The following is a 25,746-nucleotide window of genomic DNA, read 5'->3' as shown; positions in this document are numbered from 1 at the left end:
TTATCTGATATCACTTTTTTTTATTAGATTAGCAGACAATGGAAAGAGCATGTTGATTTTCCTTTGTAGATGGAACTACTAAAAACAGTACACAAGAAGCAATGTTACAAAAGTTGCAGCAATGTTAAAACATTACACAATAACTTCGATCAATTTGACATTTTAAACTGATGTACAGTGACATGTTCACAATGTAAATGCTAAGCACAAAAACGAGAATCCTTCAACATTGCCTATAAAATCTGGTAGTTACAACAAGAATGAAGCACCTTAACACTCCAACACTACATTTATTGTAATTTTGGTGCTTTCTTAAAACTTCATGCAAATAATGACAGTTAACATGAACAATCATGCTTCACAGCATAACTAATAGAAATAAATTAAGATGCATCTATTTTTGCATTAAATACAAATTTGTATTAAATATAATGAAGATAATGCTTGCAGTTTTTCAATTTTAGGAAGGATATAAACTACTGGTTTCTATATGCAGTTCACAAAGTAAATAAATCATTACAAATTAGAGCATTGCAAGAAAGCCTTCGGAAACATAAGTGCAAAGGGAACAAGGAGGTAGAAATAAAAATCAAAGTAAAAAGGAAATCATGTTATCCCTTTAGTTGCTCAGGGCTGGCCTTTAGAATTAGAATTACAGGTGATGAACAGGAATCTGGATCTACCAAATAGCTATCCAAAAACATGTTCGAAAAAGTGGCTGCAGATTCTGGTACAAATCACAAAGAACTAAAAGTCTGAAGAATTAGATGGAAAGAAGATTTTATAATTAGAAAAATTACCAGAAAAATGAAATTTGGAGAAACATTTAGAATATAAAGGAAATTATATACAGTGCTACAGTATACCTATCGCAGTAGATATATTTAGTTATCCAAAAACTAAGCATGCAGTCAGATCTTCATTATTTGCAATCATTAGTACAAATCTAACTGTATGTTTAGCATAGCTTCATCAAATGCATAGCTTGACTTAAGAATTTTGTTGCGAGGAACATTTCCAACTACGTTTTGGAACCACTCCGAAGTAAATATTTTCTACAATAAACATATTGGAATGATTCAAGTTGTTCTGCTATCAGTAACATTTTTAATGTCAGTGGGAGCAGGGGCTGCTATTTTAACAAAAGTTAAAATTATGAAGTATACAGCTATAGGACCATATGTTAAAGGCGAAAAATAATCTAAACAAAAATTGCTGGCCTGATTAATGTATATTTGCTAAGAATGAACTAATGTAAAGATTAAAAACATGCCATACCATGACTTGCTAGATCCCATAATAAATTAGGTACTGGCTGTTCATTTTTCTAAAACTGTAACTTGTTTTTAATTTGCTCTCAAATAAACTATGCCTCAATGCTGACCGTGCTGAACTATTAAATCATAAGGAAGATACCATGATGTTAGTCAACGTCCAGATCACTATCATCACTACGAGACACTGAAGCACTCTGAATAGATGTGGGTGACACCACATCTTTTTCTGGCAGTACACCATACTCACGCAAAAATGCCTCCAAATCCACTGCAAAAAAGTCATATCCAAGTTGGTCAGTGATGCGCACAAAGTTGCCAATCAAATCTCCACATTTGTAGACTAGCAAAGCAGGTAAAGCATTACCAGTGAATCGTGCACTGGCTCCAATTACAGAACTGCGGACTTTGCAGAATTTCACAACTGGATATTCTGCAGCCAGACAGAGCAGACACCCGTTCATAGCTTCACATCCAGGATGGTCATCTTCATAGATATGCACCATTATGAGAGTATTCTTTTCCTCTTTGTCGATTGTGTCCAGGAAAGCCTGTGAGCTCTCCAGTTCATAGATCTCTTCAAAACGTTTGCCACTGTACAGATGTTCCCTCATCTCCTCCATTCGTTGCTTCCTGTACTGCTCCAAGAACGCCTCATCATCCTTTTCATGTAGCATGTTACACTCTTTCATTGTCATCTATACAAAAACATAAAGTTTAGTTTTGAACATAGGATCTTGCACTGCTAAGTGATTGCAATATATATTTCTTACTAATTTCAGTTGCTATAACTGCTTCCAACAATGCTAGCACTGACATTCAGAATTAATAACTTACAATTCATAGACAAGCAAGTTTGAAACTAACAAAGATGCTGAGAAGCATCTCGTGATTGGACGCATTTTACTTTTGTCAAGTTAAAATTAAAATTAAAGATAATTATTTGCGGCAAAGCCTGTTTTAATCAGATTTCCCACACAGTGATATTTTGCAATTAGTATTTTGTTTTACCAGAATTTGAACACATTAGCCCTTCTGAATTTTCATCCAATTCTGTTTGATACAATGGTATTTCTGTAGCCTTGATTCCTTGTTGAGAAGTTACACATCACAAATATTAACCTTTCCATTCATCTTCTCTTGGAGCACTTGCTGCTTCTGCTGGTCTTTCTCCTCATCCAGGTGAGACCTACAACTCATCGAGAGTTTCTTGATGAGTCTTCGCATCTCCCGACGCTGCTCTACACGCTGTTCTGTTTCAAGCTGTTTGAAACGGCGCCAGTCGTTTATTACTCCTTTAGGTCCTGCACAAAGAGCAACCAACATAATCCAACTTGCAGATTTGTATTTGCAGATACATTCCATTTTGTTCAAAAAAAAGCTAACAATCTGTAGGCAGTCAGTCCATGCGACATTTTATAAATTCCTACCTTGGAAATTTGGGTTCTAGTCTGACTCAAGGTTGGGATACAGATAGACTCTAATCTCACAACATTAATACATTATTTGAGCTGAAATGTTACCTTTTTTAATACTGATAAAACCTTAAGTTACCTTGGGACTGTGACTCGAAAGAGGTTCGGGGGTTTACATATTAATCATTCGAAACCTGCAACCCAATCTAAGTGATTAAAGACTTAACAGCAATCTAGGTTTGTTCAAGACATCAGTAGTATGACACTTTGAGCTTTTACCATAAATTCTGCCCCACTAGCCACCTGATGAAGGAGCAGCGCTCTGAAAGCTTGTACTTCCAAATAAACCTGTTGGACTAGAACCTGGCGTTGTGTGATTTTTAACTTCAAGTTTAACACCTAACTGATGCCCATTACAAATTCACAGAGGGTGGTACATGCATGCAATGAGCCGCCAGAGGAAGTGGCAGAGGCTGGTACAATTGCAACATTTAAGAGGCATTTGGATGGGTATATGAATAGGAAGGATTGAGGGATATGGGCCGGGTGCTGGCAGGTGGGACTAGATTGGGTTGGGATATCTGGTCGGCATGGAAGGGTTCGACCGAAGGGTCTGTTTCCATGCTGTATGACTCTATGACTATAACTGAGCTGCCCACTTTATTAATTTGTAAATATATATTTTTTCCAAAATAAACAGCCTACTGCACTTCATTGAAAACAATGAATAACAGTGGTATCCAATAATTTCATTTCTTGTTCGAGTTTAGATTTGAGGTACACAGCAACACTCAAATCTGAAAACATGCCACATTTAATCAAAACACATATACAATGTTTTTATTAACGTAAAATTTGATTTGGTGGACATATGTTTATGTTGGTACACTGCATTTATTAAATTCCAAATCAACAATAAATGATCAGTGCTGCAAAGGTATGAGCACTAAACAGACACTTTTTAACAGTACCATGAAACCGAGGAAGATATTCACAATAAAAGTTGTGGATCACTTTCTCAACAGAGGCTATGATTTTGAGAAGCCAATGTTGGACTGGAGTGGATAAGGTTAAAAATCACACAACACCAGGTTATAGTCTCCAACAGTTTGTTTGGAAGCACTAGCTTTCAGAGGTGCTGCTTTAGTCACACTGAATGCAGTTCAATTCCACCTGAATGTCACTCCATTTAACAAAGATTTTTTTAAGACTAGATTCCTTACAGACTGGAAACAGGCCCTTCAGCCCAACAAGTCCACACTGACATTTTGAAGAGTAACCCACTCAGACCCAGTCCCCTACCCTACATTACCCCCTGACTAATGCACCTAACACTATGGGCAATTTAGCATGGCCAATTCACCTGGCCTGCACATCTTTGGACTGGGAAAACCCAGGTAGACATGGGGAGAATGTGCAAACTCCACACAGACAGTTGCCCGATGCTGGAAACATAACTGGGTCCCTGGCACTGTGAGGCAGCAGTGCTAACCACTTAGCCACCGTGCCACCCTGAGGCCAGCTTATAGAGAACGCTAATTCTCCAAATTAGCCCTACACTTTCTGCAAAGTGATCAGCAACCAGTGCAAAGCAAATCATTCAAAGATTTGTAACATGAAAGTCAACACAGAGACAATTATACTGACTGAAGGAATGGAAGGAAAAAATATGAATAAAACAGCGTACTGAGAATGCTCAAGGGGTTTGGGAATTGCTGGTTGAATGCGCACAGTCAGGTTCCTGCCCCTCACCTTCTGTCAGTAGCAAAAGCCAGGAATGACATTCTGTTTATGCTACCTATGTCATGATGTCATTCTGTCTAGTACCTCTTGGCACCCCTACCACAGCATCCTCCTCCAACAATGCTCATCTGTTGTTCGACTCTGTGGGATCTTTATGCAGTCCCAATTTCAATCATAGTCAGTACTTCTTTATCAATTGCTTCGTTTCCGATTTTTATCTCCAAGGCTCCAGACACCACCCCCTCATCTACAACCGATTGCTAAGCAATACTATTTCCAGGTATGGATCCTGCTTCCCTTGCAAACTGATAACATCTGTTTCCCTACAAACTCTACACATCTCTCAACTCCTCTAATGCCTCTCTGCTGTCAAGATTACTTCTTCAGCATCTGTCCTTGGAAGTTCTCCCAATTAAATGATTAGCAAGACCAAATCGGTCATCCAACACAAATCCATGCCCTGGACAGAGAAAGATCTCACCATCTGTAACATTGTCTTCCGTTCAATCATCAGTTCACTGTCTTGACTCCAAGCCTTTCCTGGTCTACAATGATATAATTTTGTTTACCTTCCACCAAATACACAGACCTTCTGTTACTGAAACCCTCAATTAGATTTGAAATATCTGGTTTAATTATTTGTATGCTTTTCTCCCACTTTTCACTATCACTAAATTTCCAATCATCCAACACTCCACTGCCTACATCCATACCAGATTCTCTTCAATTGGCATTTCTGCCTTTTCTAACCTGCATGAGATCACAGTCTCAACGTTTCCATTTCAATCTCTCTATATGTTAACCTTCTCCTTTCTATAACCTGAGCCAGTACTACAACTATACTCGCAAGCCATCCCCTGTCCCACAACTTGGGAATTTTTCTTTGCATCAATCTCTTCTGCCTTTCTTCCACAGACTAGCATTGCACTTTCAGCCTTCTAAGGCCAACGCTTGAAATGCCTCCATAACTCTTTGGCCAGTTTTATACCTTTGCCTTGAGGAATTGTTATTGCATTACTCACGAATACGATGGGGAGAAAACTACAAGCTAAATTCAGCAATACAACACTTAGGGCCAAACAGAATAAATCAAACCAAATTAGGTTGGCAGACAGGTGGTGAAAGATTTCCTCGGAGTGCAAAATCATACATTTAGTAAATGCACAATGACTGAAGAGAGGAAATCTTAGCCTATTATTATTTTAAGTAACTACTGAAGAAATGGCAATGACTAAATACTTTAAAAATAATCCTAGTATCATCCTTTTGAAATTTAATTTTGCTACAGGGAAAAAAACATTTGATAGATTTGAAAATGGGTCCTCAACTTACTATTCTTAAATATTTTGATAGCAAGCATTTTTGATTTTCCAGTGAAATGCCTCCTTCAATACCTGTGTTGATAGCACTGCGCTCTCGGACCTCTGCACCCACAGAAATCCCAGGATTCTTGATGGTTTTTTGGTTAGTGTCATCACGGTCGCTGTCTTCATCCTCACTGCTACTATAATAGTACTGGAGCTTCTCTCCAAGGATTTTATCGTCCAAAGTAGTCATTGCAACCCGTGATTTGGACCAAAGTCAAAAACTAACTAGAAGAGAAGAGCAGAAATGAAACCATTATATTACTTAGATAAAAGTCTGCTTAAAATAAAACACTTTTCTAACGCCTTCTAGATTGCTCAACAGCTTGTTTCAACATTAAAACAACATTTAATAATTGAATTGCAATATTGTACTACACTTGTATTCATATCAATCTCAGTTTACTAAATGCAACAGTTCAACTTTGTCAAGTTAGAAAGTGGTTGATGTTAGCAGCAACATTTTACATTAGAAATGAACAGAATAATATTTTCACGTGGGAAAGTGAGATTTTCTGTGTTCATTATTTTGAAGTACTGATTAAAGTAATTTACTGCATTCAGTTGAATCCTCCAAAGAAAATATCGAAAATTACTATTAAATTTTGGTGATTTTTATTAGTGAAAAAGTTAAAACAATGACACTTTTGTTCATTTTCCATATTTCAGATTTGTCTTAGGAGTATTACTGCAATATAACAAAGTTATTTTGAAACCAAGTTTATACATCTACTCTTGAAATATCACTGTAAAAGCTCAGTTATGAATCAAAATAATTTCAGAAGTGTTTTTTCAACCCTAGTTGAAAATCTAGTCACTGAATTTTCCAAGTACTCAAAGTACTAAAAATATATTTGGTTGTTCCTTCACTGTTACTGGGTCAAAATTTCCAGCATCTGAAAGGGAGTTCCCAGACAGTAGAACTATCCCGTGAGGAGAGAGGACTTCAACTGTGCGCGTGCGTGTGCATGCGTTCTCACTGAAATGCATAAAATTCTAACAGTACTGGACAGGCTGGATACAGGGGAGAATATTTTCCCTTGTTGACGGGGGAAATCTAGAACGAGGGGACACTTTGTAAGGTAAAGGGTAGACCATTTCGAACAGAGATGAGGGAAACTTCTTGTACTCAAAGGACAGTGAACCTGTGGAATTCTCTGCCAAAGGTGACTGTGAAAGCCAAGACATCATATATTCAAGAAATAGTTCTTTTTTTAATTCTAAAAATAACGGGTATGGAGAGAAAACAGAAATATTGCATTAAGATAGAGGATCAGCCATGATCAAAATCGAATGGCGACTGGCAGAGCAGGCTCAAAACGCTGAATAGCCTACTCTTGCTCTTATTTTTATGAATCTATAAGAATGTAAAGAAAAAATAATGATACAGAATGCATTTGCTATCCCCACGGTATCACATTTAATTTCCTGCAGGTTACTGCTTTTTCTTTTTTAAGATTAGATTAGATTCCCTACAGTGTGGAAACAGGCCCTTCGGCCCAACCAGTCCACACTGACCCTCCGAAGAGTAACCCAACCAGACCCACTTCCCTCTGACTAATGCACCTAACACTATGGGCAATTTTTTAGCGTGGCCAATTCACCTTACCTGCACATCTTCTGTGACTGTGGGAGGAAACCAGTGCACCCGGAGGAAACCCACGCAGACACAGGAAGAATGTACAAACTCCACACAGACAGTTGCTCGAGGCTGGAATCGAACTTTGGACCCTGGTGCTGTGAGGCAGCAGTGCTAACCACTGAGCCACCGTGCCACCCTGCTCCTCTCGTAGAAATGCAAATACTTTTTAAATGTATTTTAGATGAGAATCTAACCCACCATGCTGCAAACTCAACCACAGACAGGATAAGGAGCAGGTCCCGAGTCCAATACAACACCGGCACGGTGGCACAGTGGTTAGCACTGCTGCCTCACAGTGCCAGAGACCCGGGTTCAATTCCCGACTCAGGCGACTGACTGTGTGGAGTTTGCACGTTCTCCCCGTGTCTGCGTGGGTTTCCTCCGGGTGCTCCGGTTTCCTCCCACAATCCAAAAAATGTGCGGGTCAGGTGAATTGGCCATGCTAAATTGCCCGTAGTGTTGGGGTAAATGTAGGGGTATGGGTGGGTTGCGCTTCGGCGGGTCGGTGTGGACTTGTTGGGCCGAAGGGCCTGTTTCCACACTGTAAGTAATCTAATCTAATCTAAGTAATCTAATCTAATCTAAAAAAAATAAGGATTGAATCACATACAGTTGGCAAGAATATCGTCACCACCAGCTATCCAGCCATTCAGCCGACCAGAAGTCTGAAGTTTCTGTGGGAATGAAACTTTTATCTTCACACTGTTTGGATATTTATAGCAGATACCAATTTCTTGCCATCACACAGGTGACTAGAAATCACCAGTCTCAAAGCCTATCGTTGGCACGGACTGGAAGGAGTCGAGAGCATGGTACTGGAAAAGCACAACAGGTCAGGCATTATCCTAGAGCAGGAGAATTGATGTTCCAGGCAAAAGTCCGTCATCAGAAGGAGAACTTCGTCAAGGTAGGCATCCTTGGCAGAGGCTTCGGAGTAAGTTTGAAATCAACTAAGAGAAAGTGAGGACCACAGATGCTCCCTTATTCCTAATGAAGGGCTTATGCCCGAAACATTGAGTCTCCTGCTCCTCGGATGTTGCCTGACCTGCTGTGCTTTTCCAGCACCACACTCTTGACACTGATCTCCAGCATCTGCGGTCCTCACTTTCTCCTTACATATTGGAAGGACTTACAAGTTGATATTCAACCTATTCAACCACTTATGAACACACCTTCCATGGCTATGATGTCTTTGGAGTGAGACTTGAATCCGGAGTTCTTGAGGCTCAAAGGCAGGGATGCTACCCCTGTGTCACAAGACCTTCTTTTTGCTCCAGGTGCTTTGTATTCCCTGAAAGAAAATGTACCTTCATTTCTATTCCACCAATTACTTTAAATCTGTTTCTCGACTCCTGGTAATAAGGTTGCCCTTATTTAGGTTCCTTATAATTTTATGCACCTCAGTTAACTCACCCCTTACACTCTGTTCCAATAAAAACAAATACAGCTGATCCAATTTTTCTTCATAGCTAAAATTTTCTGGTCCTGGCAAAATCCTTGTAAAAATGGTGGTATAGCACACTAATGTGTACAGCTAAACAACAGGAAGTGTTTCAAATACAACATCTGTTCTTCAGCAAGCAAACAAGTGCTTGCTATAGATTGCAAGTGGGTAACTATACATCGGCCAGGCATTTAAGGGGCGTGGTTTTATGAAACTGTGATGATCAGAAGACTTGCTATACAATCAAATTTTATATTTGCTTGTTATGTTTCTGAAACAGTCTCAAAGGAAGTGACAAACCTACCTACCAAAAACACTGAGCTAAAGCTATATAATGACAGCAATTAAAATTCCATCAAGTTGTGGACTTATTTCCCTACCCTGCTCTCATATGAAAAACAGGTCTTATCAAAACACACAAAAATTGACATCACCTGACTAATGCCAGTCCAGATCATTCCTTTCTCTTTGTCACAAAATATTTTAAAATTGAAGCATTATACATCCGACAAGCAGGTCACCTCAAAACACTTGACGCAACACTACACAAATCAAAATGCAAACTGCAGGCAGGATTCCTACCACTTGGTTGTTCACACGATATGCAGTGGGCCTACTTAAGTAAGCTGCCACAGGGAAAAAAAAGCTTCTACTCAGCTCTACTGGTTTCTTTCAAAACAATTTGTTCGGGATCTGAATACCCTGCACAAAGAAAGACCATCTCTCCATCATAAGGTCAGAGTGGAGATTACACAATGTTTAGCACCATTTGAAAGTCTTCAAACTGAAGCAGTTGTGTCCAAATGCAACAAAATTTAGACAATATCCAGGCTTGGGCTGAAAAGTAACATTCGCACCACAAATGCCAGGCTATGAGCATTACCAATAGGAGACATTCTAACCACCATCCCTTGACATTCAATGCTATTGCCATCACTGAATCCCCCACTATCAACATCCTGGGAGTTATCATTGATCAGAAACTCAGCTGGACTCATCACATAAATGCAGGTCAGAGGCTAGGAATACTGCGATGAGTAACTCCCTTCCTGACTCCCCAAAGCCTATCCATAAATTACAAGGCACAAGTCAGGAGTGTAATGGAATACCTCCCACTTGCCTCAATGAGTGCAGTTCAAACACTCAAGAAGCTTGGCACCACCAAGGACAAAGCAGCCTGCTTGACTGACATTGCGTCCACTCCCTCCACCACCAATGCTCAGTTGCAGTGTGTACTATCTGCAAGGTGCACTGCAAAAATTCAAAGATTGTCAGACAGCACCTTTCAAACCCACAACCACTTCCATCTGGAAGGATAAGGGCCAGAAGATATATGGGAACATCTGCATCTTCAAGCCACTCACCATCTTGACTTGGAAATATAATCACCATTCCTTCACTGTCACTGGGTCAAAATCCTGGAATTCCCTCCCTAATGGCATTGTGGGTCAACCCACAGCGGTGGACTGCAGCGGTTCAAGAAGACAGCTCACCACCACTTCTCCAATTCAACTAGGGACAGGCAATAAATGCTGGGCAGACAGTGATGCCCATATCCCATGAAATGAATGGAAACAAAAAAATTACATCCATCTTACCTTCAACCCAAAATTGATTTTTTCATGTTTCTTTGAACGAGTGCAATGATCCTCCCATGATAAGACAATTCTGCTCACTAAACCACTGTACTCATCAGATGAATAAATCCATTGCAAATTTCTAATAATTGCAGGATTTTGTAGGGCTTCATGGAAACTCTATAGAAATTAAGCTTCTCTCTGGGTAAAATTCATTAATAGGCATGATCTAAATAGGTTTTGAACATATATTGTGTCAATTTTAAAAAGTCTTTTTCAGTCATTTAAAACAAGATTACACACTGAAACTAATCGAAAATGCTTTTTCAAAACCATTTTGAGATCCATTTCTAAGTTGTTCTTAACTTCACCACGTTACCCCTCTTAAATATCAAATAACAATTTTATTGAAAACAGAAGATTTGATTTGTTTTAAGTGGAAGACTAGAGGTTGGCTAATGTGGCCCCACTATTTAAGAAAAGTGGTAAGGAAAAGCCAGAGAATGACAGACCAGTGAGCCTGACATTAGTGGTGGGGACAGATTTACATGTACTTGGATTAGGGATAATCAACCTGGCTTTGTGTGGGAAATCATGTCTCACTAACTTGATTGGGTTTTTGAAGAAGTAACAAGAGGATTGATGAGGGCAGAGTATTGGATGTGATCTATATGGACTTCAGTAAGGTGTCCAACAAGTCTCCTCATGGTAGACTGGCTAGCAAGGTTAGATCACATGGAATACATGGGGAACTGGTCAGTTGGATACAGAACTGGCCTGTGCCACGAAAATTGGTGCTGGGCCCACTTCTTTTCATAATGTATATAGATGATTTGGATGTGAACATTGGTGGTTTGGTTGGTAAGATTGCAGATGACACCAAAAGTGGAGGTATAGTGGGCAAAGAAGATTACCTGAATGCAACAGAACCTTGATCAGATGGGCCAAAAGTGGCAGATGGAGTTTAATTTAGATAGATGTGGGGTGCTACATTTTGGAAAGGCAAATCAGGGCAGGACTTATATTTTAGAGGAAGGTCCTCAGTGTTGCTGAACAGAGACACTTTGGAGTACAGGTTAACAGATTCTTGAAAATGTAGTTGCAGGTAGATAGGATAGTGGAGGTGAAGTTTTGGTATGCTTGTCTTAATTGGACAATGTGTTGAGTACAGGAATTGGGAGGTCACGCTGCAGCCGTACAAGACATTGGTTAGCCCACTTTTGGAGTACTGCATGCAATACTGGTCTCCCTGCTGTAGGAAGGATCTTGTGAAATTTCAAAGGGTTCAGAAAAGCTTTATAATGATATTGCCAGGGTTGGAAGGTTCGTGCTATAGGGTGAAGCTGAATAGGGTGGCAAATTTTTCTCTGGAGTGAAGGCTGAGAGGTGACCTAGAGGTTTATAAAATCATAAGGAACATGGATAGGGTGAATAGACCCACAGGTGGGTGAGTCCAAGACTAGAGGGCATAGGTTTAAAATGAGGGGAGATTTAAAAAGGGACCAATAGGGCAACCTTTTCACGCAGAGGGTGGTGGTTGAATGGAATGAGCTGCCACAATTACAACATTTAAAAGGCATCTAGCTGGATATATAAAAAAAAGAGTGTGTTTAGAGAGATATGGGGCAAATGTAGGCAAATAGAACTAGATTTATTTAGGATGTATGGTCAGCATGGATAAGTTGGACCGAAGGGTCTGTTTCCATGCTATTTACCTCTATGACTCTACGAATGTCAAACTGTGTTGCTTCACAGTAGATTTTACATTTCACAGTATGCAAATAAGCTTCGAAACAAATTCAAGAAAGAAAACAGATGCAAATCTGCATGCAAATTAGATAAACCACTCCCACAGGTTAGCAGAGTAACCATTTCTGTGCGAAGTATGATCAGCAACTGTTCGTCTTCCCAATCCCCACGAAACAGTCACTCATATGGAAAAGACGTCTGATTTTAGGTTCATATTTTCGCAATGTAAGCCGCACAACAATTTTCAGAGAAGCAGTGATACAACACTTAGGTGAGAATAAATGGTGCAGCATCATGGGATCTGTTATGAGATGCAAACAAGGTTTTGTCCCTTCGACCAGTTGACACTTATGCTTTTGTTATGGGCACCGACAGATCTGAATCTGGGACCACTTTGGATTGTAATGATCTATACATCTTTTTTTGAATTGTCCTCAAAACTATTTTATAAATGTTCTTTGGCCCGGATCATCTATTACATGTGCAGAGCTCATTAGAACAGAGTGAACAGCTGCCATAGCTCTTCTACAATAGAAGTGTCACTTGTGGTTTCAGACACTCAAAAGGCTATTAAAAACTGAATGTTTAAACTGAATATAGGATTCATAAATACTATATCTAGGATTACAAGTTCACAGTTTTGTAGCAAAAATTCATAAAATGAAATTCCATGTTAAAAGCCTTCCCACTCTTTCCCAAATGTAGATTTATGGGAGTGTTCCTTTTCTTTCGGAAGAAAAATCAGATCTATGCTTAAAAACCTCCACTTTATCTTATAAAGAACCAAACTGCATAGATTTGGTTTTCTTCATATTTGGATCTATACTCTTCCACATATGGATTAACAGGATTTGAGCTGTTAGCATATCTCAATATTAATTTGCGAGATGGACCCATTTATAATCCAAATTTTGTGGTCTTGGTACTCTAATCAAAAGCCAGCTTTTTCTAGAGCTAACATGTACCTTTTCTCTCTCTCTCCTCCATGCTGAAAAGAACGCACTTTCAATGTGTATATCATATTGGCAGAAGCCCAACAACCCCACTGCTGGATTAAATTGGCAAACATCTATAGAACCTCTGAATTATGAAACAATTATTTCATGTACTTATGATGTTTTCCCCCAATGTGGTGGATTAGCATGGGCAGCCTCCATCAAGGTTACAAGCATAAGAATGCAGAATGGAAATGTAGTATTGACTTTAAAACAGATACTGAATTGGACCTCTGTCAGCCTTGGCTCAGTATGTTTGCAACAGTGTCAGAAAGTTTAAATTCACACCAGAGACTTGAGCGAGTACCTTCAGCGAGTACCATCACACTGTCAGACACATATTTTAACATAGAATATTTGAAGATATTTTTGTAGTATGTAATGAAAAGCAAAGAGCTCTTTAATTGGCCTAGCTAACATTATCTTTTCAGTGAGCTTGTCACTGATTTCACTGTTGTTAGTAGGTCTTTGCCATGCAACAAACTTACTACATTTCCTAGCAACTATCCTTTCAAAGTAGTTAATTGCTTGCCAAAGCAAACTGAAAGATTTTTTTAGAATAGTGAGAAAGTCCAAGAAAAATTGAGTCAATAAGAGTCCTTTCTGTAGCTGTAGTATAGTTCACAATATTGCACATCCCTTAAATGTCTGCTGAGGTGAGGGGATTCCCAGTCTCTAATGCTGACTTTCAGGCAAACCAATGGTAAAACAAGCATGATATCCATCTAGGCACTTGGAATGGGAATGAAAGTAGTTTGATTTTTGTTCCAATCTTTTCTGCACTTGCACTTCTAAGTGATGACTTTTTTCCCAAATTGAGCATAGTTATTAACAGAGGTGTTAACTCCGACTGTTGCTCTGTCGGCAGCAGACAGATCTGCAAATTGGCCACTTTCCAGGATATTAAATCGGCAAAACAGATGAAAAAACGTGACTGAAAATTACAAATGTTAGAATATAAAGTTATCGCTAGTAGAAAAGTGATCGAAATGTATCTAGTCCTACTCCATCTGAATAATTACCAGTTTTAAAAGTCAGAACTCAAACTATACAGATACGATAATTTTGTTTTAAAAGCATCACAGCATAATCTGCTATCAAACAGAAGGAATAATATCTATAAATATGATACAACCACAAAATGAACATACATGAACACTGCAATCCTTCCAAACACAAGCATTTACAGATCTCTTTCCCAGGATGAAATACAGCAAGTGTGGCAAATTTCAAACCAATTTGTACCTAATAATGTAATATAAACAGTGTAACACTAGTTTAAAAAGTAACCTTCAAATAACAAGTCTGCAAACTGCAAACATTTTAAAATTATTTTTTGTTTAGTATCTGGTCAAAAAAACAATAAAAGTCACTGCATACCTGTCCTCAATTGACACCACACTTAACGTGGTAGCTCAGTGAAATCAGAAGCAAAGCAAATATGAATGTGATAAAACTGTCACAAAACAACTTGGTTAGGAGTCAACTGAACAATCACTTGAGACATTAGCTAATCACTTTTTTTTAAATCTATAGGACTCTAATTGGAATACCAATGACAAAAACATGACTGTTCACATCCTATAAATAAAAGGTTTCCAGCTTTGTTTTGATGGAAAATATTTAAATACAGATGCAGGCACACCTGTAACAAATGCAGTTGATTGATCCGTGAATAATGTGATGCAAGTCAATGGGCTAGAACTTAATTTCAAGCAGAAAATGCTTAAATACAACCGCAAACAAATGTTTGCTTTTTAAAGAAAAACATTTCCTTTGCACAAAACACCTGCAAACTTTTGTTAGGACAATTAAGTGAACTATGTAAAAAGATAATAGAATAAATCCGATACAAACCAGTGTTAATGTTCTGGTCCCAAAAGGCATACAAAGTTCAAATAAAAAACCTCAAATGCTATGCAAGTTGGCAGGAGGCAATTATGAACAATAATTTCCATTAATTTCACTAACCATCCTTAGAGTAATCAATTCCACATCTAAAATGTACACAGCAGAACCCCCTGTTCTGCACACAATGAACTTCAGCAATGTGGAAATATGGACAGAATCATCTTGCACCCTTCTTTATTGACCTACTGCATATCAATGCAGCAAGAAAAGCCAAGTAGGACACAGAAAAGAAAGACAAACTTGAATTTAATCATTCTTCCAGCACTGCCATCGAGTTCATTTCTTTCTACCAAAAAAGGTATTTAGCCTGCAAGCAGGCCTGTGAAATGTACAAAGTACAGGAATGCAGGATGAAACAACCAATGGATTTGTTTTGGAATACATTGAGAAATGCAACTGTGTGTTGGGATTAAAGGTTGCACCAACCTTTACACAAAAATGGAGTTAAATTGAAGTTGTAAGCAAACACTGGCGATTTTACCATTATCGGACAATGTTACAATTTGGCTGAAGTATTCCTGTCAGCGCACTGATTATCCTATGGATTTGTCATGAATAAATTAGTGCCCAAGTTGAGGGTGGGGAAATGCAGCTCTTCAGACAAATGGCTTGCAACCGTGAAGTCACCAAATAACAATAAACAGCATAGGAAACTAATCAGGTAGCAGTGACAAGGAAAGTCACTAGGAATGGAGGAAAATGTGAATTACACATTTTATCTTAAGTACAGTAGGATACAGAGTAGAATCATATGCACGCTCATTTTCTGACTGCAATTTGGAGCAGTCTGGTCTCCTTTCCCACTGTCCCTGAAATGTTTTCTTTAAATCCCATAAGGGCATTAGCACAACTCACCAAAAAAAAAAGCAGGAACTGTGAACATATTCAAAATAATAATCATACTTCCAAAATGCATCAGCATGAAATGCATTTGGATAGAGATTATAGTTTAATTTGGCAGGATATTCATTAGATTGTGGATAAATATTAAACCATATCCTTTGACAGCTGGGCAAGATAAAAAAACAAAATGGCAGAGGACTTCAGTAACTGAATGACCTCTTTTGGAATTGTGAATATTCAAAACAATAAAAACAGTGACACAACATAACCAACTAAGAAATCCAATGAGACAACAGGATTGCTTCTGTTCTCAGATGAACTCCTGCTCTTCATACTCAAACTGTGAGAGAGAGAGAGAGAGAGAGAATGATGGGAATAAGTATAAATATATAGAAATTGTGTGTTTAGGTATTCCTGATAAACCTGTTCAGCTGTATAAAGACACACATCTTGTATAGGTGGATTTGAAAGTGGACTGACTGGGTCAAAGGTTGAGACACTACCATTGACAATTAGCAGGGTTTTAGTGTGGGACAACTTGTCCAATTTTGGTTTGAATGTAAACTATAACCCATGACCATTGGTGATGCACGTCCAAGAGTGCCTGGGAAAGTAAGTTTTTAAAATTAAAACACTCCCTTCCTCTCAGCTCACAATTACAATCCTTAGCTTGTATCATTTCAATAAGAACGAATACAGTTGCAAATATACATCCCAATAATCTAGAAAAAAATGTGTAAAGGTTAAGTAATGAAAATGCTTCATTGCAGAATATAACAGGAACACACTTTAAAAAAAAACACAATCTCTCTGGGAGTGTTGTTGAGGGTGTGGAACACTCTCTGGGTTTGGATGATATTCATCCAAATCCCATGTGTCTTGCAATCTTGTGACATGTTGAATGTTATTCTCAATGTAATCAAGACAAAAAAGCTTAATGATTTACTTGTTTATTTCAAAGACACGTACTGCTACTTTAATTACATTAGTCAGAAAGGTCTTGAACTCCTTTCCACCTTTCACCATCTCAGTGATTTTAATGAACATTCAATAAATTTATAAAACATAAAACTTGCCGCCCTAGAGAAGAAAAATCTAAAGTTCTATACCTTTTTTGTGATCCAAATTTTTAAAAAGGATGAGGATTGTCGAAGATATAGTTTTCATACAACCTGAAAAAAGTCAATATGGAAACATTTCCCGTTTTGCCCTTGGCAATCTAAAGCATGTCAATTCAATTTCTGAGAACTAACAACATAAGAGTACTTTAGATTTACACTTAGAAAAAATTTCACATTCACTAATCAACAAAGCAGGTTTCCCTGGAGGATAACACTTCATACTAATGCCATTTACAGTGCAATGCTCCTTTGTAATAGGTGGGCGGCACGGTGGCACAGTGGTTAGCACTGCTGCCTCACAGCGCCGGAGACCCGGGTTCAATTCCCGCCTCAGGCGACTGACTGTGTGGAGTTTGCACGTTCTCCCCGTGTCTGCGTGAGGTTTCCTCCGGGTGCTCCGGTTTCCTCTCACAGTCCAAATATGTGCAGGATAGGTGAATTGGCCATACTAAATTGCCCATAGTGTTAAGTAAGGGGTAAATGTAGGGGTCTGGGTGGGTGCGCTTCGGCGGGTCGGTATGGACTTGTTGGGCCGAAGGGCCTGTTTCCACACTGTAATGTAATCTAATCATTTAAATGGAATAAATCAAACCATTCAATTATAAGCAAAACACAAAAAGAAAGCAGCAAAGTTAAAGCAGGTTATGAAGATGTCAAATGGAATATTAGCCTTCACTTCAAATAAAATGGAGTATAAAATGGGGAGGTTTTACTAAAACTGCACACACCAGACAACCCACACCTTGGAATTCTGAGAACAGTCTGATTCCCTTATTGAAAGGGAAAACAAACTGGCAACAGAGGCAGTTCAGAAAAGGTTGGTCCTGTGTATGGAGGAATTTTCTTATGAAGAGAGGTTGAGTAGGTTGGACTTGCATTCACTGGAATTTTGATGAAAAAGAGACCTTATTGAAACATAAGAATCTTAGGCGGCTTGACAGGAGTGATATGAACAGATTGTTTCCCATTGTGGGAGAGTCTATACCAGAAAGCATCATCTCAGAAAAAGGGGTCACACATTTAAGGCCAAGATGAGAAAGTTTTTTTTCTCTCAAGAGTACTGAATCTGAGGAATTCTAACATTGAGGCTGGGTCATTAAGTATCTGCAAGGCTGAGATACATGGATTTCTAATCATGAAGGGAATTAAGAGTTGTGTGGATAAGGCAGGAAAGTGCGTTGAGGATTATCAGATCAGCCATGATCTTACAGAATGGCAGAGTTAACTCAACCGAGCGAATACCTATTTCTGCTCCGACATCTTGTGGTTTTACAATCAAGGCAAGTCACCATGCTTGCCACTTGCAGCTAGCTTGACACCAGTACCTACTTTGTCAGCACTGAGTGTGGGAAAACAAGTTTTGTTGTTAAATTATTTGAATTAAAACACCATAAACTACAGAAAAGTGGAAGTTTAGTCTAAAAAGAACAGATTCTATAAATTAAACAGCTCAGAATGATAGAGATTGTCACAGTCCAACTGCAATATTCTGCACAGGCTGAGTTATGTAAATGTTTATTTCAAACATTCCTAGCGTGCCATTCAATGCATTCAGTTGCCAAAGGACTGGTTTTTGGTGGAGCCAACAGACATCTCAGCTTTCTGTTTAGGGGTGGCACGGTGGCTCAGGGGTGGCACGGTGGCTCAGGAGTGGCACGGTGGCTCAGTGGCTAGCACTGCTGCCTCACAGCACCAGAGTCCCAGGTTCGATTCCAGCCTCAGGTGACTGTGTGTGGAGTTTGCACATTCTCCCCGTGTCAGCGTGAGTTTCCTCCCACATTCCAAAGATGTGCAGATTAGGTGAATTGGTCATGGTAAATTGCCCATAGTGTTAAGTGCATTAGTCAGAGGGAAATGGGTCTGGATGGGTTACTCTTCAGAGGGTTGGTGCGAACTCGTTGGGCTGAAGGGCCTGTTTCCACAGTGTAGGGAATCTATTCCAACCTCATCTCGTATCAAAGAAGGGCACCTAAGCTGGAATCATGGTGACAAACATGATCCTCAAAGATTTCACTATAAATTGAATATGGTAGATCTTCCTTTGGGGGCGGCACGGTGGCTCAGTGGTTCCTGGGTTCGATTCCTCACAGCACCAGGTTCCTGGGTTCGATTCCCGCCTGTCTGTGTGGAGTTTGCACATTCTCCCCGGGTCTGTGTGGGTTTCCTCCTGGTGCTCCGGCTTCCTCCCACAGTCCAAAGATATGCAGGTCAGGTGAATTGGCTCAGCTAAATCATCCATAGTGTTGCGTGCATTAGTCAGGGTTGAATGTAGGGGAATGGGTCTGCGTGGGTTGCTCTTCGGAGGGGCGGTGTGGACTTGTTGGGCCGAAGGGCCTGTTTCCACACTGTGGAGAATCTAATCTAAACAATCTAATCTTTCCCACCACTGCAAAAGGTGCAGTGGTGGGAAAGATTGCCACCACTGCATAAATGACCAGATTATGAAAATTTAACATTCAAAATATTGTTTTGCTATAATAGAGTACAAGATTACAGTAGGAGAAAGTGAGGACTGCAGGTGCTGGAGGTCGGAGTCAAAAAGCACTGGAAAAGCACAGCCAGTCAGGCAGCATCCTAGAAGCAGGAGAGTCGACCTTTCGAGCACAAGCTCTTCATCAGGTATTCCTGAAGAGCTAATGCTCAAAACGTCGACTCTCCTGCTCCTCTGATTCTACCTGACCAGTTGTGCTTTTCTAGCGCCACACTACAAGATCACAAAATCAGAGTCGCCATGATCACTTCTTATAAATAATCAGAATGCAAAGATTAATTATAAAATCCAATCTTGCTGCACATTTGCTTGGATTCAATACAAAAAATAAATCCAGTGTTTGACCCAGAGTTATCAGAAGTATTAAAAGAAGAGCTGAATATATTTGAGCTTTGCTCTCATGTTGTACAATGTGGCTGGATCCCACAATACAGTACTTTCACACCATATGCTAAAAAAAATGCTGGGAACAACAGCTGGATAGGGTTTATTCCAGTTTCAGCAAGATTTTATGTTGTCAGCTGCTGGCTGGATAAACAAGCTACAAAAACAAAATACTATCTTGCAACCTGAGAAAGTGTGTAGTCATTACACTAATAAAATTTGATTTAAATTTTACAATAAGATCACTCTTTCCAGATGCTACCTGTCATAGAGGAAGTGTACAGCATGGAAACAGACTCTTCGGTCCAATTCATCCATGCCAACCAGATATCTTAAATTAATCCACTCCCATTGGCCAGCACCCTTTAAACCCTTCTTATTCATATACTCTCCTAGCACCTTTTAAATGTTGCAATTGTATCAACCTACACCACTTCCTCCGGCAGCTCATTCCATACACGCACCACACTTTGTGTGAAAAGGCTGCCCCTCACGTCCCTTTTAAATCTTTCACCTCTCATCCTAAACCTATGCCCTCTAGTCTGACTCCCACAACCCAGGGAAAATACCTTGTCTATTTAACATAGATATGCCCCTCATGATTGTATAAACCTCTATAGTCACCCCTCAGCCTCCGACACTCCAGGGAAAACAGCCGCAGCCTATTCAGCCTCTCCCTGTAGATCAAATCCTCCAACCCTGGCAACATCCTTGTAAATCTTTTTTGAACCCTTTCAAGTTTCATAACATCCTTTCAATAGGAAGGAGACCAGAATTGCACGCAACATTCCAAAAGTGGCCTAACCAATGTCCTGTACAGCTGCAACATGACCTCCCAACTCCTGTATCAATGGTCAGACCAATAAAGGAAAGCGTAGTTGCAACTCCACTTTCAAGGAGCTATGAACCTGCACTCCAAGGCCTCTCTGTTCTGCAACATCCCCCAGGACCTTACCACTAAATGTATAAATCCTACTCTGATTTGCTTTTCCAAAATACAGCACCTCACATTTATCTAAATTAAACTCCATCTGCTACTCCTTCGTCCATTGGCACATTTGACCAAGATCTCATTGTACTCTGAGGTAACCTTCTTCGCTGTCCACTACACCTCAAATTTTGTTGTCATTAGACAATAGATGCAGGAGTAGGCCATTCTGCCATTCGAGCCAGCACCACCATCCACAATCAGTATCCTGTTCCTGCCTTATCCCCATAACCCTTGATTCCACTATCCTTAAGAGCTCTATCCAACTCTTTCTTGAAAGTATCCCAAGACTTGGGCTCCACAGCCTTCTGGGGCAGAGCATTCCATATACCCACCACTCTCTGGGTGAAGAAGTTTCTCCTCAACTCTGTTCTAAGTGGCCTATCCCTTATTTTTAAACTGTGTCCTCTGGTTCGGAACTCACCCATCAGCAGAAACATGCTTCCTGCCTCCAGAGTGTCCAATCCTTTAATAATCTTATACTGTATCTTAATCTCATCTGTAAACTTACTAGCTATACCTCCTATGTTCACATTCAATTCAGTTATATAAAAGAAAAGCAGTGGGCCCAGCACCAATCCTTGTGGCACTCCATTGATCACAGGCCTCCAGTCTGTAAAGAAACACTTCACCACCACCCCCTGTCTACCTTTGAGCCAGTTCTGTATACAAATGGCTAGTTCTGCCTGCATTCGATGAGATCCAACCTTGCTAATCATTCTACCATGAGGATTCTTGTCAAATGCCTTAATAAAGTCCATACAGATCACATCCACTCATCTGCCCTCATCAATCCTCTTTGTTACTTCCTCAAAGAAACTCAATGATGATACAAATATCTCAGCAAGGGGACCCAGCAATCACTTCCTGAGCTTCCCGCAGAGTTCTAGGGTATACCTGATCAAATGATAGGTTGATGGTGTTTCAGAAAATTCAGATCATTGCTTTGACTTATTTGGATAGCTGTAAATATGTCCTAGAGTTGTGAATAGTATCAACTCTGAGCTATTGTCTTTATATCCCTTACTATTTCTCTCTACACCTTTATACTTTCTTTTTATTATTTGACTACACAATGTTGGCTATCATTAGGGATCTAATTTAAAATCACATAAAAGTTAAATCTTTTTCACCAGTCATGAATTACACAGTTAATAGATGCTGTTCTCCTCAGACCAACGGATATTGAAAGGATACTTCATAGTAGTTCAAAAGGTTATACCTAATTTAGGCAAGGCAGACTTGAGAAAAGTTCCACAATGTTGCTATAAGCTAAGAGGCCACTGACTCAAGACTTGATTCAGAAATACAGGAGAATAGGGAGACAGCTGGGGTTGAAGGGAGGTGGCTTGACAATAAGTGAAGATGGGTGATGGCAGAACTTGAGGATTGTTTTGGGAAGAAAAACATTCCCCCCCCCCAAACAAATAAATACTGTCTCCACAAAATGGTAGAAGCAACATCAACAATTCTAAAAGGAAATTATGTTGGGACTAATGGGAATAAACTTAAAAGGTGAAAATGCTGGAAAATCTCAGCAGGTCTGGCAGCATCTGTAAGGAGAGAAAAGAGCTGACGTTTCAAGTCTAACTGGCCCTTTAATCAAAGCTTTGACAAAGGGTCAGTTAGACTCGAAGCGTCAGCTCTTTTCTCTCCTTACAGATGCTGCCAGACCTGCTGAAATTTTCCAGCATTTTCTCTTTTGGTTTCAGATTACAGCATCCGCAGTAATTTGCTTTTAAACTTAAAAGGCTATGGCGTTACAGAGAGGAACCAGGCAGATTATACTCTCATACAGAGTCAGCATGCATTAGATGGGCCCAATGTCCGCCTATCATGGCTATAGGACTCCACAGTTGTATTTTTAGCAAGTCAATAACTTTACTTCGCTCAAAAGTGACTCAGTGATCATTTCACATGAGGAATGTCCAGATGCTCTGAATTCACACATAAACCAAAACAAAGCCAAGCTTCTGGCAACTGCACAGCGTGCTAATAGATGTCCCTCCTCATTATCGGCTCTGCTTCATCCTCCGACAGTAATAAACGCGGGGGAGGATGAACACGGGCTCTCGGGGGAGGTGTGGAAAGAAAACAAGTTGAAACACAAGCTGTTTCCGCATGTCCCCTTGGAGCGATGAACAAACATCCCAGAGCCTGAGGGGACTCAACCCCAACCCCGCTCCAGGACCAGGACCAGGACCAGGCCCGCGAGGAGGAACAGCCCGGAACAGCCCAGCCCACAAAACAAAAAGACAGCAGCGGTTTAATTCAGAGAATAAACAATCTCCCCGTCGACAAGGGGCCGAGGCAATCCCCACTATCCCGTTAGCCGCTGTGCTTCCCTCCCCCCTAGGCCCCATTTTAACCGCCGCCTCTTACCAGTTCCAGCGTCCGCTCCGTAACACCCGCCTGTCTGCCCGCCCATTGATTGTGACATCGCCTGACTGACAGCCCGCGCCGGCCAATCACCGAAAGATGATGCACTGCCCGCCGCTCATCACGTGGAGAGGGCGGGGCATGTGTTTCCCTTGACGACAGGGGGCGGGGCCATCTTTGGCGCCCAAGAGATCCCGGAACAGAATTGAACCACGTGAATGTTAATTATCAGAGATGTGAAAAAACTCCTTGAGTGTTAAAAAAAGATTTGTCTTTAAAATTAAAGACAGTCCTCAATAAAGTGTGTAATCGTACGTTAAAAACATTTCAATTTGAAAAATATACAAATGCCATACAATTCAACTTGTTTCTGTGTATGTTCCATTCTTAAATATTCGCATGTTACTGTAATATTCAGTATTTACAACATAAATTTCACATCTGGCTGTTTCAATGACCTTCCGTTATTATGTTTAGAAATAGGGAGTGGTTTTAGCTGATGATTGCATAAAATTCACTGTTATTCACTATTCCTCAGAACCTGAAATAGTACATGTCCATGTGCAGCAAGACCTAGATGGCATTCAGTCTTTTTGGCTGATGAGTGACAAGTAACGTTTGCACCACATAAACTGGCAGCAAACTCCCTTGATGGAGATGCAGTGGCAGCAGGATGTACCATCTCCAAGATATACTACAATATAGGAAGGATATTGTCAAGCTGGAGAGGGTTCACAAGAGATTTGCCAGGATGTTGTCAGGTATGGGTGGATTGAGTTATAAAAAACGGCTGAATAAGCTGGTATATTTGGAGCATAGAAAGTTGAGAGGCAACCTGATAGATCACAGAATCTCTACAGTGTAGATACAAGCCCTTCGACAAACAAGCCCACACCGACCCTCCGAAGAGTAACCCACCCAGACCCACTCCCCGAGTCTATTGCTCTACATTTACCCCTGATTAATGCACCTAACCTACACAACCCTGAACACTACGGACAATTTAACATAGCCAATCCACCTAAACTGCATATCTTTGGATTGTGGGAGGAAACTGGAGCACCTGGAGGAAATCCACGCAGACACGGGGAAAATGTGCAAACTCCACATAGACAGTCGCCTGAGGCTAGAATTAAACCCGGGTTCCTGGTGCTGTGAGGCAGCAGTGCTAACCACTGAGCCACCATGCTGTCCCACTGATCATTGATAGAAGTTTATAAAATAATGTGAGTTATAGTTCAAGTTAATGGTAGTTGTCTTTTCCCTAGAGTGTGGGATTTCAAAACTGGGGGCACATTTTAAGGTCAGAAGAGAAAGAGTTTTTTAAAAAAGTCATAAGGTACTTTGTTTTTACACAGAAAGTGGTTCACGTGTGGCATGAACTTCCTGAGGAAGTGGTGGATGTGGGAACAATTACAATGTTTAAAAAGACATTTGGATAAGTACATAATTTTTTTTACATAGAGGGTGGTTCGTGTGTGGAATGAACTTCCTGAGGAAGTGGGGGGATATGGTACAATTACAACGTTTAAAAGACATTTGGATAAATATTTGGATAGGAAAGGTTTGGAGGGATTTGGGCCAGGAGCAGGCAGGTGGGACTAGTTTAGTTTGGGATTATGTTTGGAACAGAGTGTCTGTTTCCATGCTATATGACTCTGTAACAATACACAAATGCTGTTCCAATAGACCTTTCCAAATTTGTGGTGATCTCTGCCCTAGAAGGACAAGGGCACTGATGTATGTGAATTCCACCATTAGCAAGTTTCTATCCAAGCCATTCACCATCCTGACTTGAAACTACATGACCATTCCTTCACTATTGCTGGATGAAAATACTGGAACTCTACGTCTCAAGGACTGCAGTGGTTTAAGAGGACAACTCATCTCCATCTATTGCAGCCTTACTAATTTCTAAAAGGTAAACATAACTTCATTGCTTTTGTATTGTAAGGACCATTACCAACTTCCTGTTGCACTGTACCTTTGTCAAGAAGGTCTGGAGAGAGATGCAGTGGCTTAAGTTGAGTTTGATTTCAAGCTACGTGATATATAAACATTTAAATTCAGGGCAGGAGGAGGTCATTTAGCCCATCAAGCCTGCTTTGCCATTGAATAAGATTGTGGCTGATCTGGTGTTAACCTCAAATCAGCATTCCCATTTACACTTGGTAAGTTTTCACCCTCTTACTTAACAAGATCCTAAGTCAAAAAGGGTGATGCTGGTAAATCACAGTTGGACAGGCAGCATCGGAGCAGCAGGAGAATCGACAATTTGAGCATAAGCCCTTCATTTGGAATCTTCACTGCTCAGACACCATTGGCCACGCGGCTGCTACAGCCACCATCACAGCGGCAAACGATGACATCACCTCTGCCCCTGCCGCTCCACAGAACGCAGCCACTGCTGATCATACTGCCTCTGT

General features: G+C 40.2%; 1 protein-coding gene across 1 annotated transcript; it reads right to left on the bottom strand.

Moving 5' to 3' along the window:
* On the bottom strand, positions 1–23,343 carry pdcl (phosducin-like). Its single transcript, XM_043720102.2, has 4 exons — positions 23,324–23,343; positions 5,827–6,024; positions 2,397–2,578; positions 1–1,972 (listed from the first exon to the last, which is right to left on the bottom strand). The coding sequence occupies exons 2-4, from the start codon at positions 5,987–5,989 to the stop codon at positions 1,424–1,426; spliced, it is 894 nt and encodes a 297-aa protein (XP_043576037.1). The 5' UTR covers positions 5,990–6,024; positions 23,324–23,343; the 3' UTR covers positions 1–1,423.
* Positions 23,344–25,746: the final 2,403 nt, after the last annotated feature.

Source organism: Chiloscyllium plagiosum, unplaced genomic scaffold, assembly GCF_037043375.1.
Source record: "Chiloscyllium plagiosum isolate Xiang-an unplaced genomic scaffold, Cpla_swu_hap1 HiC_scaffold_21, whole genome shotgun sequence".
Lineage (NCBI taxonomy): Eukaryota > Metazoa > Chordata > Chondrichthyes > Orectolobiformes > Hemiscylliidae > Chiloscyllium > Chiloscyllium plagiosum.
This window is presented reverse-complemented; position numbering and strand designations above follow the sequence as displayed.

Excerpts from the sequence above, each read along its gene's own strand:
- pdcl (XM_043720102.2), bottom strand. The coding sequence starts at position 5,989 with ATGACTACTTTGGACGATAAAATCCTTGGAGAGAAGCTCCAGTACTAT. Across the intron at positions 2,579-5,826 it reads GCGCAGTGCTATCAACACAG|GACCTAAAGGAGTAATAAAC; the intron begins GTATTGAAGGAG and ends CTCTTTGTGCAG. Across the intron at positions 1,973-2,396 it reads AAGAGAAGATGAATGGAAAG|ATGACAATGAAAGAGTGTAA; the intron begins GTTAATATTTGT and ends GTTTTTGTATAG.